General features: G+C 40.6%; 1 protein-coding gene across 4 annotated transcripts; it reads right to left on the reverse strand.

Moving 5' to 3' along the window:
- Positions 1-7,304: 7,304 nt before the first annotated feature.
- LOC105055058 (uncharacterized) lies at positions 7,305-12,810 on the reverse strand. 4 transcript variants are annotated; one of them, XM_010936759.4, is made up of 8 exons: positions 12,479-12,809; positions 11,930-12,135; positions 11,379-11,805; positions 11,093-11,300; positions 10,428-10,535; positions 10,191-10,328; positions 10,037-10,106; positions 7,305-7,662 (listed from the first exon to the last, which is right to left on the reverse strand). In XM_010936759.4, exons 1-8 carry the CDS (start codon positions 12,703-12,705, stop codon positions 7,586-7,588), a joined length of 1,461 nt encoding a protein of 486 aa, XP_010935061.1. In that variant the 5' UTR covers positions 12,706-12,809; the 3' UTR covers positions 7,305-7,585. The 4 variants fall into 4 exon arrangements, 1 of the variants encoding a protein (XP_010935061.1); XR_833661.4 differs by having other exon boundaries at positions 7,594-7,662; positions 10,223-10,328; positions 12,479-12,810; XR_002165777.3 differs by lacking the exon at positions 7,305-7,662 and having other exon boundaries at positions 10,031-10,106; positions 10,223-10,341; positions 12,479-12,810.
- Positions 12,811-12,984: the final 174 nt, after the last annotated feature.

Here is a 12,984-nt window from a genome sequence, read left to right on the forward strand (position 1 = left end):
CGAGGTTCGGTCGGCAAAAGCCGACACAGAAGGGCAAAACTGACTATCAGCCGAACCGAGTTCGGCGCGAGTTGTGCCGGGCACAGCCCGTAATAGTCAAAAATATTTCGGACGAACTCCGGGACCGGGAATCGAAGGCCGGCCCGGAGGTCCTCCAAATAGAAAGCCACCTGACCCTCAGGCGGGCTGTTAACCCGACCCTCGACGCCAGGGGCGAACAGCCGAAACTGCTCCGGGATGCGGTACTGCTCCCGGAGCCGATCGACGTTCGGCCTCGAAAGTGAAGAAATCTCCACCTCCGGGGTCGACCGAGTGTCTTCGGTCGGCTCTCCCGACCGACTACCTCGTGGGGACGTCCTGGCCATGGATTCAGAAGAATGGCGAGGAAGAAAGAAAAGAAGGTGGAGAAGACAACTACGGCCCCTAGAAGGAAAGGAGGGAACTGCAAATGAAGGGTGGAGCGGAAGAGTACCTGGAGCAAGAACTCACGCGGGCAGAACTTCGACAGTAAAACCAAGGAAGGTAAAAAATCAAATGGGGGTAGCCCTGTATATATAGTGCCCCCCAACGGTCGAGATGAAGGCACCGCCGACGAGGACTCCCCAGATCTTGCCGCGTGGCGTCATCTGGGCCGTCCATCGGTCCGACGGTTCGACGCACCCGCCTCCAGATCGTGCCACGTCACCTCCGCCCGCTCCACCGAACCTGCCCCAACGGCCGCACGCCACGTGGCGAAAAGCCGCGACGTTTGGTATCCCCGAAGGGATGGCGGGAACGGCGGTTCCCCTTCCCGATGGGATGGCTATTCCCCTTCCCGATGGGACGGGACCTCTGACGCCGGCATTATGACTGACGCCGGCGGGGCGTCCGACACGACGGGGCGCCCGACGCCGATATGACACCTGACGCCGATGGGACGAAACGTCTGACACCGACTAGACGTCGGACGCCAGCGAGCCGCTCAGCATTTATGAGGCGCCTGACGCCGTATCAACCGGCGGTATGGTCGGATCTTTGCGAATGACGAATCCACTCCTGTTCGCCCAGGGTCGCTGCCCCAATAGAAGCATCGGCCAGCTCACCGTCCGACTCAGGAGTGGAGGGGGGCAACTGTTGGGGAATATCAACCGACCGACCGACTGATGGCCGGAGGGACCGACCGACCGACTGACGGCCGGAGGGACCGACCGACCGACTGACGGCCGGAGGGACCGACCGACCGACGGATGGCCGGAGGGACCGACCGACCGACTGATGGCCGGAGGGACCGACCGACCGACTGACAGCCGGAAGCGACCGACTGACGGACGCCATCACCGGCCATTTAACGGCCCATCGCCGACTGGGGATATGTCGGGCGTATCTTTCCCGACCGACTGAACCCGGAGGTCTCGTGGCCGACTCACATAAAACTCACCGACCAACGGAGGGACCCGACGCCACTCAGCTGGCCACCGACCTAGGGTCGGTCGACTCCTCCGATCGCCGTACAGCCGCCAGACCTTGTCAGTTCTGACAGCAACATGCGGCACGGCCATCTAGGGACATTGTCCTGCCAGGGGCGTTGTCAACCCTAGTGATTTGACAGCCCCCACGGCGACGTGATATTTTCACGGCGACTCTGACAGTCCACAGTGAGTTGACAATTCCTCACTGGTCCGCGCCATTAATGACGGCGCCATACCGTGCTCCACTATATAAATCGGGGAAGGCAACAGTGCGGGGGGATCAATCGATCGACCTCTCTGAGTCCACTCCTCGACCCCCAAAACCACAGGCTCGCTCCTCTCCCTCTCTCTCTCTTTTCGATCGAGCTCTCTGTCTTCATTTCACTGTTGCCCAGTCACCTCTCTGACTTGACCGTCGGAGGGTCCCCGCCGGAGCCACCTCCGATCTGTGCGGACTTTCTTTTGCAGGTGCTCGTTCCCCGACGATCAGACGACGAGGCGATTGGCCGCAACAGTGCCAAACACGAGAGCTTCCAGGATTTTAATCCATATTCATCTTACCGTCCACTTTATATTCCAATCATAATATATAGTGACTTAAATCATTTTGAGAGAGAGAAAGAGGTGTTGTAGAGCTCCATTTTTTGTTAGAGATTTTATCCCGCACTGCATGGTGCAATGATTGTGAACCATGCCAATCAAATCATTTCATTCTTGTAAGCCTCATTCATCACACATATGCTCCGAGATCCATGCTGGTGCATAGGCGTGATACAGGCAATAATTTCTCTTTATCATGTATTTGTCTCGGTGATTGGCCCATGGGAACGAGATGATCTAATTGGTATGGTGCATGGCTGCGGTGGTGCATGTGGTGCAGATATGACATGCCCTTCTGTTGGGCGCCGATGTGGGACAAAATCACACAAGACCTAAAAGGCTTGGACCTTACCAACTTTACAAAGGCACCTATCTAAACCTCACCAGATTAGACTTTTATAGGTGTCTTTGAGATGGACCCATTTGATTGAGTGTCGCTGCCCAGCACCACCCTCACCACCGCTTGGTACACGAGGTTTTATGATAATCGAGGATTGGTGTAGTGCATGAGGGGCACAATAGTGGTAAATAGGCTCTATACGACTTCATCAATCTGCGTGCATGGTGTATCGGTTCTGCAGTGGTGCTGGAAGCATCAATACAGTGGTCTGGTGAAGTGTTTCCCTTTGATAATGATACGACTGGATCTATATTATTTTAATAAAAATATAATATATATTGTTATCTAAAAATTCCATTGTTTGGATGGATTGGCTTAAAAGTATACTAGCATCAAAAAAAATTCTTAACCTTGGACTATTATTCCTCAATATATATATTATTTAATATGTTATGTCATAGACTCATGGTCCAAAAGCCATTGGGCAGAGGATTGGCATGGTTTTATAGGATCATGTGGCCACTTCTTTGCCAGCTGATGTGTGATTATGACAATCTCCCATATCATGCCCCCATTGCGATATAAGATGGTAACGCATATTTGGATCTCGCCTTAATTTATTTATCACATGTTCATAGTCCAAATAGTTTAAATTATTGGAAGGAGGATCAGGCTTATATTGGCACTTCTTTATCAGCCAGCAAAGGACTACAAATCTACAACAATTAGCTAGCAAATCAATAACTATTTAAAGAGAAAATCTCAAATTGAACTAATAATAGGGGTGCTCCGCCTCTGTCTCCTCCATTGTCAAGCTTCGAGCTTCTTTCCGCAACACAACCACCGTTATGATATGATGAAACTAGGACTAAAGTCAGATATAGATATTATTCAAATACAAAAATTTATATTCATATTTATTTTTATGACAATTGATCTTTTATTCGGTTCACTTTGAAGCCAGCATTCCTTGCCGACTTCATCAGAAACCGAATAAAAAGCAGAAGAAGAAGGGAAAAAAAAAGGATGTGGGAGGTGGGGGGAAGAAAAGAAGATGAGTTTGATTGAAACAGAGAGACCGTGTACCCTGTTAATCGAAAGCCATGGGAGAGGATAAGGACCAAGGGAGATCGGATTGATTTTGCACATCAGTGGGGAGGAATCCAGATTGATCATGCCGATAAGGTCCAGCCTTATCCGAAGAGGATTAATCCTATCTCCTCAAATCTCTCCTCTATTTAAACCCCATACCTCTTAATAAAACCCTCACCGAAACCCTTATCATCCTCTTTCTTCTTCTTCTTTCCCATCTCCAATGGCCACCATGTGATCGTAACGAGCACCGCCACCTTCTTTAGAAACCTTAACCCTTCTTCCCAAGCCCTAACATACTTGTGCCGAAAGACTTTAGGTAGGAGAACCATTAGAAATCCACCTCGTCAGCTGCTACCATCACTGTCGCTATCTCCGGTAAGTTCTCTCTTCCATCTTTTCTTTCCAGCCCTAGGATAGAGCCTCTTCTTCTTTTTGGTGTAGTCCTCGATCATCTTTAGCCAACCGCCGCCTCCAACCATCATCATGCCGACACCCACAGTCGGTCTGACTGCTTCAACATCGAAACCCCCATCTTAGGTCGACCTCCATCAAAATCCCAAAGGTCCTGGTTTTGATAAAGAAAGAGCGAGAGAAATAAAGAAAGGAAAGAAAGAAGAGAAAGAGAGAGAGGGAGAAAGAGAGAGGGCTTTAATCGAGTCATTTTGTTGGGACCCAACTCAATTGAGTCTGGATCAATTCGAATTACATAGATTCGATTCAGAAATTTAACCTAAATCTAGACCTAGACTCGGGCCAGATTGAGAGAATCTTTCTATTTTATCTCAATTTCCTCCAATTTGAAGATTAATTAAATTTATTATTTATTTATGCTAGAGCCTTCATCGTCGGAAGAACATCAAATCTAGAGATCGGACTAAAAATATTATAGAATTTTGGATCTGATTAACTATAAGTTCTTTTTTTTATCTCTAAGTTATTTTTGTGCATATTCGTGTATTTAAAATTAAATTTTATAAATAAAAATTATTTAAATATTTATAAATTTAGAAAGATTTGAAAGTATGTATTTATGTATGAAAAGTAATTTAAAATATTAGATCAAGTATGGCATCATCTTTGCATGGTTTCAAACTTGAAAAGAGATGATTTCTTGATTTTAATATTTGTATGATCTTTAAATTATGCATGTTTCTTGTACAATTTTTGAATAAAATTATTCTTCTATATCTGAAAATGAGGTGTGGAAAGCCTGATTTGATATTATTATCAAAACTAGTTTGATGATGTATGAGAAATTGATTACTATAAAATTATAAGAAAAATTCTCTGGTCGACTATGATTCGAGTCTAGCCGACGAGACTGATTGTTGGCCATACATCAGAAATGTATTTCTTTCGGACCTAGCCAGTCGGAGCTGATCATTGGTAGAGCTAGTTCTTTCGAGCCTAGCCAGTTGGGATTGATCACTGGTACATGCTGATACATCGCGTGTATATTTCAAAGCTAGTCTTTTTGCCTTATCACGGAGTTAATCATGGCCGAGTGAATCAGAGCTTGTTCCTTTCGGGCCTAGCCAGTCAGAACTGATCGTCGGCACATACTGATGCATCGCGTGTTTATATTTAGGAGCTAATCTCTTTTGGGCCTTATCACGGGGTTGATCATGGCTGTAGTCACCAAAGACCAAGAGAAAATTTTTAAATATATTTTAATTTATATGATATATTTTAAAAAAAATTATCTTGTTACATATTACTATTATATTGTTATATTTTGAAAATTAGTTATGCTTAATTCTTCAAAGATATTAGTAATTTACTGAGTCCGTAAAGCTCACCCCCTCTTTTCTATTTTTTTTCTAGATTAAGAAGATTCTATTGGGACTTGAGATCGAACAGTGAGGTGTATAACAGGTCTGGCATATTCTTTAAGACCTTGCCCTAAGGAGTGTGTGGCCGTCACATATTCGATCTGGATGCTGGATGCGGAGTATGCAAGATATTAGCGACAGCATTACTGACGATAATTTTTTCGCCGCTACTAATCTTTTTAGCGATAGCTATTAGCGACAGCTATTTAGCGATGGCTATTAGCAACATTTTTTTGCCGACAATCAATAGCGATCAAAAAATAAATTATCGTAAAAAAATTATTTATTAAAATTATTAGCGACGATGGAAAGAGTATTAGAGACCATAATTGCCATTGCTAATGATCATTAGCGATGGCATTATTAGCGATGGAATTAGCCATCACAAAAAAAAATTATTTATTAAACTTATTAGTGACCGCAGAAAGAGTATTAGTGATGGTCCATCTGTAATAATCATTAGCGACGGCTATATTAGTGACTGAATGTCCTATCATAAATAATAAAAAAATTATTCATTAAATTTATTAGCGATGGCAATAAGATTATTAGTGACGGCATATGTCATCGCTAATAAGAGGCAGAATATAATTTTTTTATTTTTCTCTGAATATTATATAATTTTAAAATTTAAAATCCATCTTCACCGTTCATTATTTAAATAATTATCGTTAAAGTATCTTCACAAAAGATTGCCTCGATTCAGTAGCCCTCGCTATATCGATCAATAAAATTCGATTTCGACGATCACAAATGATCGTATGATGATCTGATAGATAAAGACCAGTGCTAGGTCTGAAAATTTGCAACAATGATCTCGTTGATATTTGTAGTACACTATCAAAATTTTACTTCAATCAGACATCATTATCATGATCAATTTAGCATAGGATTATTTGGACCGTTAAATGAAAAATGAGTGATCAAAAGGCCAAACGGTATCCGATTATAAGATAATTTTTTAGATAAATAATTTTTACTACTATTTTGATCATTTGTATGGTGGTGATAAAATTCAAATTACACATATATAAATGATCCAAAACTATATCTCTTGATACTCATTCTTAAAGCCTTTAAGTAATTATACTTTTGCTTTTATCAGATTTGCTTAGTGTACATCATTCATACATGCGCAATTTAGATTTTACGATCATCACCGTACAAACAATTAAAGTACTGGACTTTTCAGATTCAATAAAAAATTTCTGAAATGCGAAGAAGTTATTTCTAGATCCCTACCGTCCACACAAATTGGTTACATAGGTCTATATTCAAATTACACAAATTTACATTCAAGTTACATAAATTTATGTTCAGATTACGTAGGTTATACAACTAACCTGAACATAAATCTATGTAACTTGAATATAGAGCTATGTAACCAATCTGTATAGACAGTAAAAACTTAAAATTAACTCCTTAATATTTCAAAAAAAAATTTATTAAATCTAAAAAATTTAAAAACTTAAAAATAATTTTAAATCAATTTAGAAACCTATAGATAATTTTCTCAATTTAAATTGCATGATACAAACTTTTACTTCGTATCAAAACAATCTGACCAAGACACCAGCATTCTGAGACCATCCTTTCCGGTTTTTATCAGGGGCAATTTTTGTAGTTTATTTGGATGAAAGTTTTAGGAATTCTTATCGCTGAGGACAATTCAGATTGTTTCACCTACGATATCAATGGGTTCTGCAATGCTTGGTTAATCTGCTACACATGCAGTTCAACTGAAAGCAAAATTATGCTATAACTGATTAACCAGAGAAAGTAAAGGTTTCAGATAAATATTTTAAGAGACTACCAACAGAACGAAATCATTGGTTGGGAAAGATATGGCACGTGCATTTCACCAAGAAGTTAAATGAGTAGAGTATTAACAAGCAAAACAAACCAAAAAGGGGGGGAAAAAAAAGGATAATCATGGGAATACAAAGACTTATTAAACGCGAAGCTTTGTCTGTAGATTGAATAAAAAGATGATAAAGCTTTCAATTCTGGATCGACAATGCTTAGGCCCAAATTATGTCTGATGCTCCAAAAGAAATTTATGGACTCTGGGTAGTGAGCTCTCAGAGAAATCAAGGACTCATATACCAAATTATTTTGGGAATAATCATGGGATACATCAATACGAGAGAAGATTAGAAAGGTTGAAGCTTCTTCAAGCTCTAATTACATCTTATTGTACGCTAATGCATCTCTTCCTTTATAATCCTCCATAATCCAATGCCGCGCATCCTTCTAAGGATTTGCCTAAGCTAGTGTGCATGGGACTTGCTGAGAAATTCCCTCTTCAGAGCTTCCTCCAATTGCCAAAATAACGATGAGAATACTCCTGTAAAATAAGCAGCATGGCTTGTGAGGCAAAAACAGAGTTTCTGATTGCAATAAATTAATGGAAGCAAATTCACCAAGTTTGATAACATTTCTGTAACTATAAAGATTGAAAGCGAAAAAAAGAAAGGAAGGAAGCGATAAAAAAAGACAGATAAAGAAAAGAGAAAAAAAAAGATAGAAGAAAAAGTAAGAAAAGAAAAAAAAAATATAGAAAGAAAAGAAAGAGAGAGAGAGATGGAGAATATCTATCGAGATGCGTAACTAGAACAGCCATCAGGATGAGACAGGACAGCAGACCCCGTTACATAGAGATACCGGGACACCTCTATCCCCTAGAATATAAAACTTTGATTGGAACTACGATGGGGACAAGATTTTATAACAAATACTTATAGAGAACATGAAGTGCAATAAGGACGATGTGATGCATCAAGCATCAGATTTTCTATTACGATATAACATACATGTAGGGGGTATTTGGTTGGGAGGAGTGGGGGTCTAGAATCGAAATCGGAATGGGTAATTCCTATTCCAACCGTTTAGTTGGAAGAAGTTCCATTCTGATTTCGATTCTAGGGTAGAATGGGAATGACTCAATCTATATAGAATTCAATCTCTACTCTCCTCTATGGATTCAAATTTTCATTCCAATTCCGATTCCGATCATGAACCAAACGTTTTAGAGGATTTGGTCATTCCGATTCCAAGCCATTCCGATTTCCATTCCCATTTCAATTTCGGTTACGAACCAAACACCCCTGTATTGCCGTGAGGGCTAAGAATGTAAATTGTTGGCAGTCACAGAAGCCATATTTGACTCCAATGATGTCGAGGCTGTTCTCTGTCAATAAGCAACAATGACCTGCTAATGTGGAGATAGGTACTTAATCATCGACTTGTCACTCTTGAACATGTATGATGTTTGGTCTTTGATATTTATGTTCATTTTCATTTTTACCTGAATACCATATCAAGAAGGAATGCCTTTTTCCTTCTCCCTCTCGAGGGTCATCATAATGCCTGCCCTGTAGGAGGTCACTTTATCCACCACCCACCACCCATCTGCCTCTATGCCCAAAATGGAACTAAAAACCCGTCATACGTGCCTAGGAGAGCTAGTCCTTATAGATTAGAACTTCCAAATGTCTTTTTCCGACACTACCCTCCATTATCATTGATGAGCTGGAATCCCTTCCTAAGGTCCTCAGATGCACCACGAGTCCCACCCTGCTAACCCCATCCCAACACCCTCCTGCTCTCTCTTCCTCTCACCACTCATAAAGACATGGGTCTTAATCATATGTTATATATTCTTGCATTAGTTTGCTTACCAATGTAATTCAGTACTCAGACACAAAAGGTTACATAACTGAAAGTCAGAATCGGGTAACTTGGTCTCTTCACTAATACCTCTGCTGCATTTATTAATCTAAGTCAGGCCTTCGAGTAGATTATAGCTTTGTACAGTCCAAACCAATGATTTTCCAATAAGCGCAAACATCCTATGCTAGTACCCGGCTTTGAGCACAGTTGTTCCAATCATATTAAGCATGCAAAAGCCAGCTTTTATAGCTTTCTGGAATGTGTAACAAAGCTTGAGTTTTGCATGGAACCATCATTAATTCTTAACAAGCTCCTGAGGGTTACAAAAAATAAACAATCAAATAGTATGTTAACAAGTTTTAGTAGCAAAGGTAATAAACATAAAACATACAAAGCTGATGGTGCAGCATTATTGAGAGGGTTGGATAATGGAATGGTCTCAAAAAAAGAGATGGCATATTGTTTCAAAAGAAATAGACAATTTTGTGTTCTCGGTATTATATTATATTGGCTAGCATGTCAATGTCTGTGATCAATAAGAACCTATCATGCACCATGAACCTTTTCTAACTGTATTATTTCAATATATGTAAACTGACTCAATCTTACTCCTGCAGCTTATATTTTACAACTCCAACGAAAGCAATACATGAGCATTATATACCATTGCAACAAGCCCAATGCAAGAAATTAAAGGTTACTTTAATTTAGAAAAACCAAAAGCTCTAAAGAAGTAAGGATGAAAAGAGAACATTTAAATGTTCTCCCATTCATCTGCTATATGCTGCCATGGTCAACACAAAAAGAGAACACTTAAATGTTCTCCCATTCATCTGCTATATGCTGCCATGGTCAACACAAAAAGAGTAAGTACTATTATGGTGCAAATTAAATAACAAGAATTCTAAACCAATAAGTATAAATCATTGGATGACAGGAATGTTCTAAATAGTGTTACTTCTAAGAACATTAACGGACAGCATTTAGACAATTTCCATGCTTAGGCCATATAAATACATCATGACAAAGGAATTTGAGTGGGCTTGAACCTGAAAGTGGACTTTCTTTGTGCAACATTGATCCTTTAACTAAAAGTGTGCCTGGAATTTGCTCAAATACCTACAAGAGGAATTATAATATCATTTTTGCAACATACTACACTGGAATAGCAAGTAGCTATCAAGATAGCACAAATAAACATACAGAGACACGGAAGGATAGCTCATTTGACGGACATTGCAAGTTGCTTGACCCATTTGATGTCAGACTAGCAACACTTCCACCAACATTATCGGAGCCATCTTTAAGAATTATCGCAGTACGTTCATTCGATAACATGATCTGTGAAAATGTCCTATTATTCAAGATTAGAGACAAATATATAATGCTCCTCACAAACACAAACATAGACAGCAGAGCACCAAAAGTCAGAGAGCTTACATTGACACAAAATGATGTAAAATCAGATTTGCAGAAGGCACCAATTGACTGGAAAAAAGACTCCACAGATTTTAATATTTGAAAGGCACCAAATTGACGTTGAAGGCCCTTAAGCATCAAAGAGAAAGAAAAAGTTGAAGGCATCAGGAGAAAGGATACTGTTCAAGATGCATACATAAAAACTTTCAGATGAATTCAGCTTGAAACTTTTCCTTACAGTTAGCAAATATTATCAGAACAAGAGTAGAAGTACAAAAATAGCTCAGCTCAAAATCAATAGGTTTAAAGAAAAGCAGGACAGTTTTTTTCTTCTTTTTCGGGGAAAGCAGAACATGCTTAGTGGAGCATAAAGCATTAAAACCCCTAGTTTTCATGTTTCGCAAATCTTCACATCATCTTCACATCTGGACCCTTATATGCAAAAGCATTAGCCTCTGGATGGAGTGGAGATACTTGACTAAATGCAGTTCAACTTTTGTGCTCTCACCTTCTTTGATTCTCAATAATTTAACTTCTAGGACATTATTAAGGTTGAGAGAGATGTGGAAACAAAACATTATTTTCACTAAACAATTGATCTGATAATTTATGGCCTTAAAGGGATCACACACAAAGACAAAAGCAATCATCAAATTTAAAATAAAAAAACATGTGAGATGTCAAACCTCAAGCATGAACGAGAGATGGTTTTTTGTTGGAATATTTGCCACGATGAACTTTTTGCTTGGAGGCAGAAAAGACCATGCAAGACCCCATCGAGCTGTATGACCCTGGACAAACTCAGTAGTCTTGACTATTGAGACCCCAACCTTATGGAGCTTTGACACCAAGAATTTCAAATTTGCCTTTCTTCCAACCATTGATGTGAACCACCTAAAAGAAATAGCTTGTAAGTTATTTGCTAAAAAAATATAATCAATTGCCAGTAACATAAATAGGTTCCAATGTCACCGGAAAGAATGCTTCAATGAAACACTATCTTCAATAATGTGGGTGATAAAAGCCCGTTCACCACCAGGGCAAACCATCTCCTCTGCAGTCCCTCCACAAGAAGTCTTTGGGTTTAGACCCGCCTCCTCTATGCTTTCAAAAAATGGTGGGTTGCACATGCAGAAGTCGAAATTTTCACCATTCTTCACAACACCTACAAGTATAGGTGGTTCACAGAAATGACCCTCTTTTGGCTTTGGATGTAACAGTTCTTCCTCAACAGCTGCAGTTGGCTCGACGGCCACCACACCATCAAACTTCTCTGAAGTTGGCTTCTTGTCACTGGAACACAATGCATGATTAGCATTTCTGATTTCAATCAGCTCTGACAGGTGGGGATTGCTCTCCACATTCTTTCTAGCCCACTCCAAAGCCACATCCGTAACATCTACAAGCAAAGTTGTGCAAATTTTGCTTACCATACTGCATTTCAAGAAACAACATAAAAATCAAAATTCTTCGTGCTTAATGATTCATAGAAGAGTTTTAGATTAAGGAAACTAGAAACTCACCAGACCCAACAAAACTCCACCCCAGCAGTGATGCCCCAAGGAGTGGGTATATGCAATTGGCTCCAGTCCCAATATCAAAACCCCTAACTTTTCCGTCAGAATCATTTCTCGCCGGGATAAGCTCAGAGGACAGCAAGTCCTCAATCCAGTGGATGTAGTTCGATCTGTTGGGCACCGTAGGGCAGAGTTGCCCATCTGGAATCCACCTGAAAATGTGTTTAGTAAACCCATACCAACTCAGAACCCTACTTTTCTTAGCATAATCTGAAATTCCAAACTTTTCTTCCAAATTTATTAAATTAACCACAAATTTAAGTAGAGACAACGAATATAATGGCAAATATTTAAAAAAAAAAAACATTTTTTCGTGCACAATTGATCCAAAAACAGAAAAAGCAAATTTTGGGCCAATTACATGAAATCCATGAAAAATTAAGCATCTTTTTCCTTACCTAAGGATCCAGTTCGAGGGGATAGGAGAAGAAAAACGTTTGAGGAAAGAAAACCACTAAAAAAAAAAAAAACTAAACTGGGGAGACGAGAAGCTACCAGTGGACGCCGTAGTCGTGGAGGAGGAGGACGCGAGTGAGCTCGCGGGTGGCGTTGAAGTCAGTCCAGTCGATGGTGGGGCGGCCGGAACGGGAGGATGAGAAGACGAAGGGGCGGAAGGAAGGGTAGAGGGAGGCGAGGAGGCCAAAGTTTGGTGGCTTCTCCGAGTACCGGTTGCGAGGGTGTATCGCCGGCGGCTCCGCCCGCCGCCTCTTCTTGCTCAGCATCTCCGACGAGAAAACCCTAATCGAAGCTTGATTCGGAGTTTCGAAATTTACAGCCCGCTTTGCCCTGCCACTCGCTGGTGCCCAGGGGCGTGCAAATGGTTTCGTTAACCAGGACCAAACCAAACCGTTAAACCGCTAATTATTTTGACGTTTGATTCGATTTTTCTTCTAAAACTTTTAGTTTCAGTTTAAAATCGGACCGAAGTTTTTTAATGGATTCGGACTTTGATATTTAATTTAATAATTTTGATTAATCAAAAATTAAAATTATTTAACTTT

Source organism: Elaeis guineensis, chromosome 12 (genome assembly GCF_000442705.2).
Source record: "Elaeis guineensis isolate ETL-2024a chromosome 12, EG11, whole genome shotgun sequence".
Lineage (NCBI taxonomy): Eukaryota > Viridiplantae > Streptophyta > Magnoliopsida > Arecales > Arecaceae > Elaeis > Elaeis guineensis.

Bases quoted from the DNA above. Each gene is read 5' to 3' on its own strand.
- LOC105055058 (XM_010936759.4), bottom strand. From the start codon at position 12,705: ATGCTGAGCAAGAAGAGGCGGCGGGCGGAGCCGCCGGCGATACACCCT. The intron at 12,136-12,478 runs GTAGCTTCTCGT...ACACATTTTCAG, and splicing joins CACGACTACGGCGTCCACTG to GTGGATTCCAGATGGGCAAC. The intron at 11,301-11,378 runs GTGACATTGGAA...TATTTCTTTTAG, and splicing joins TCATTGAAGCATTCTTTCCG to GTGGTTCACATCAATGGTTG.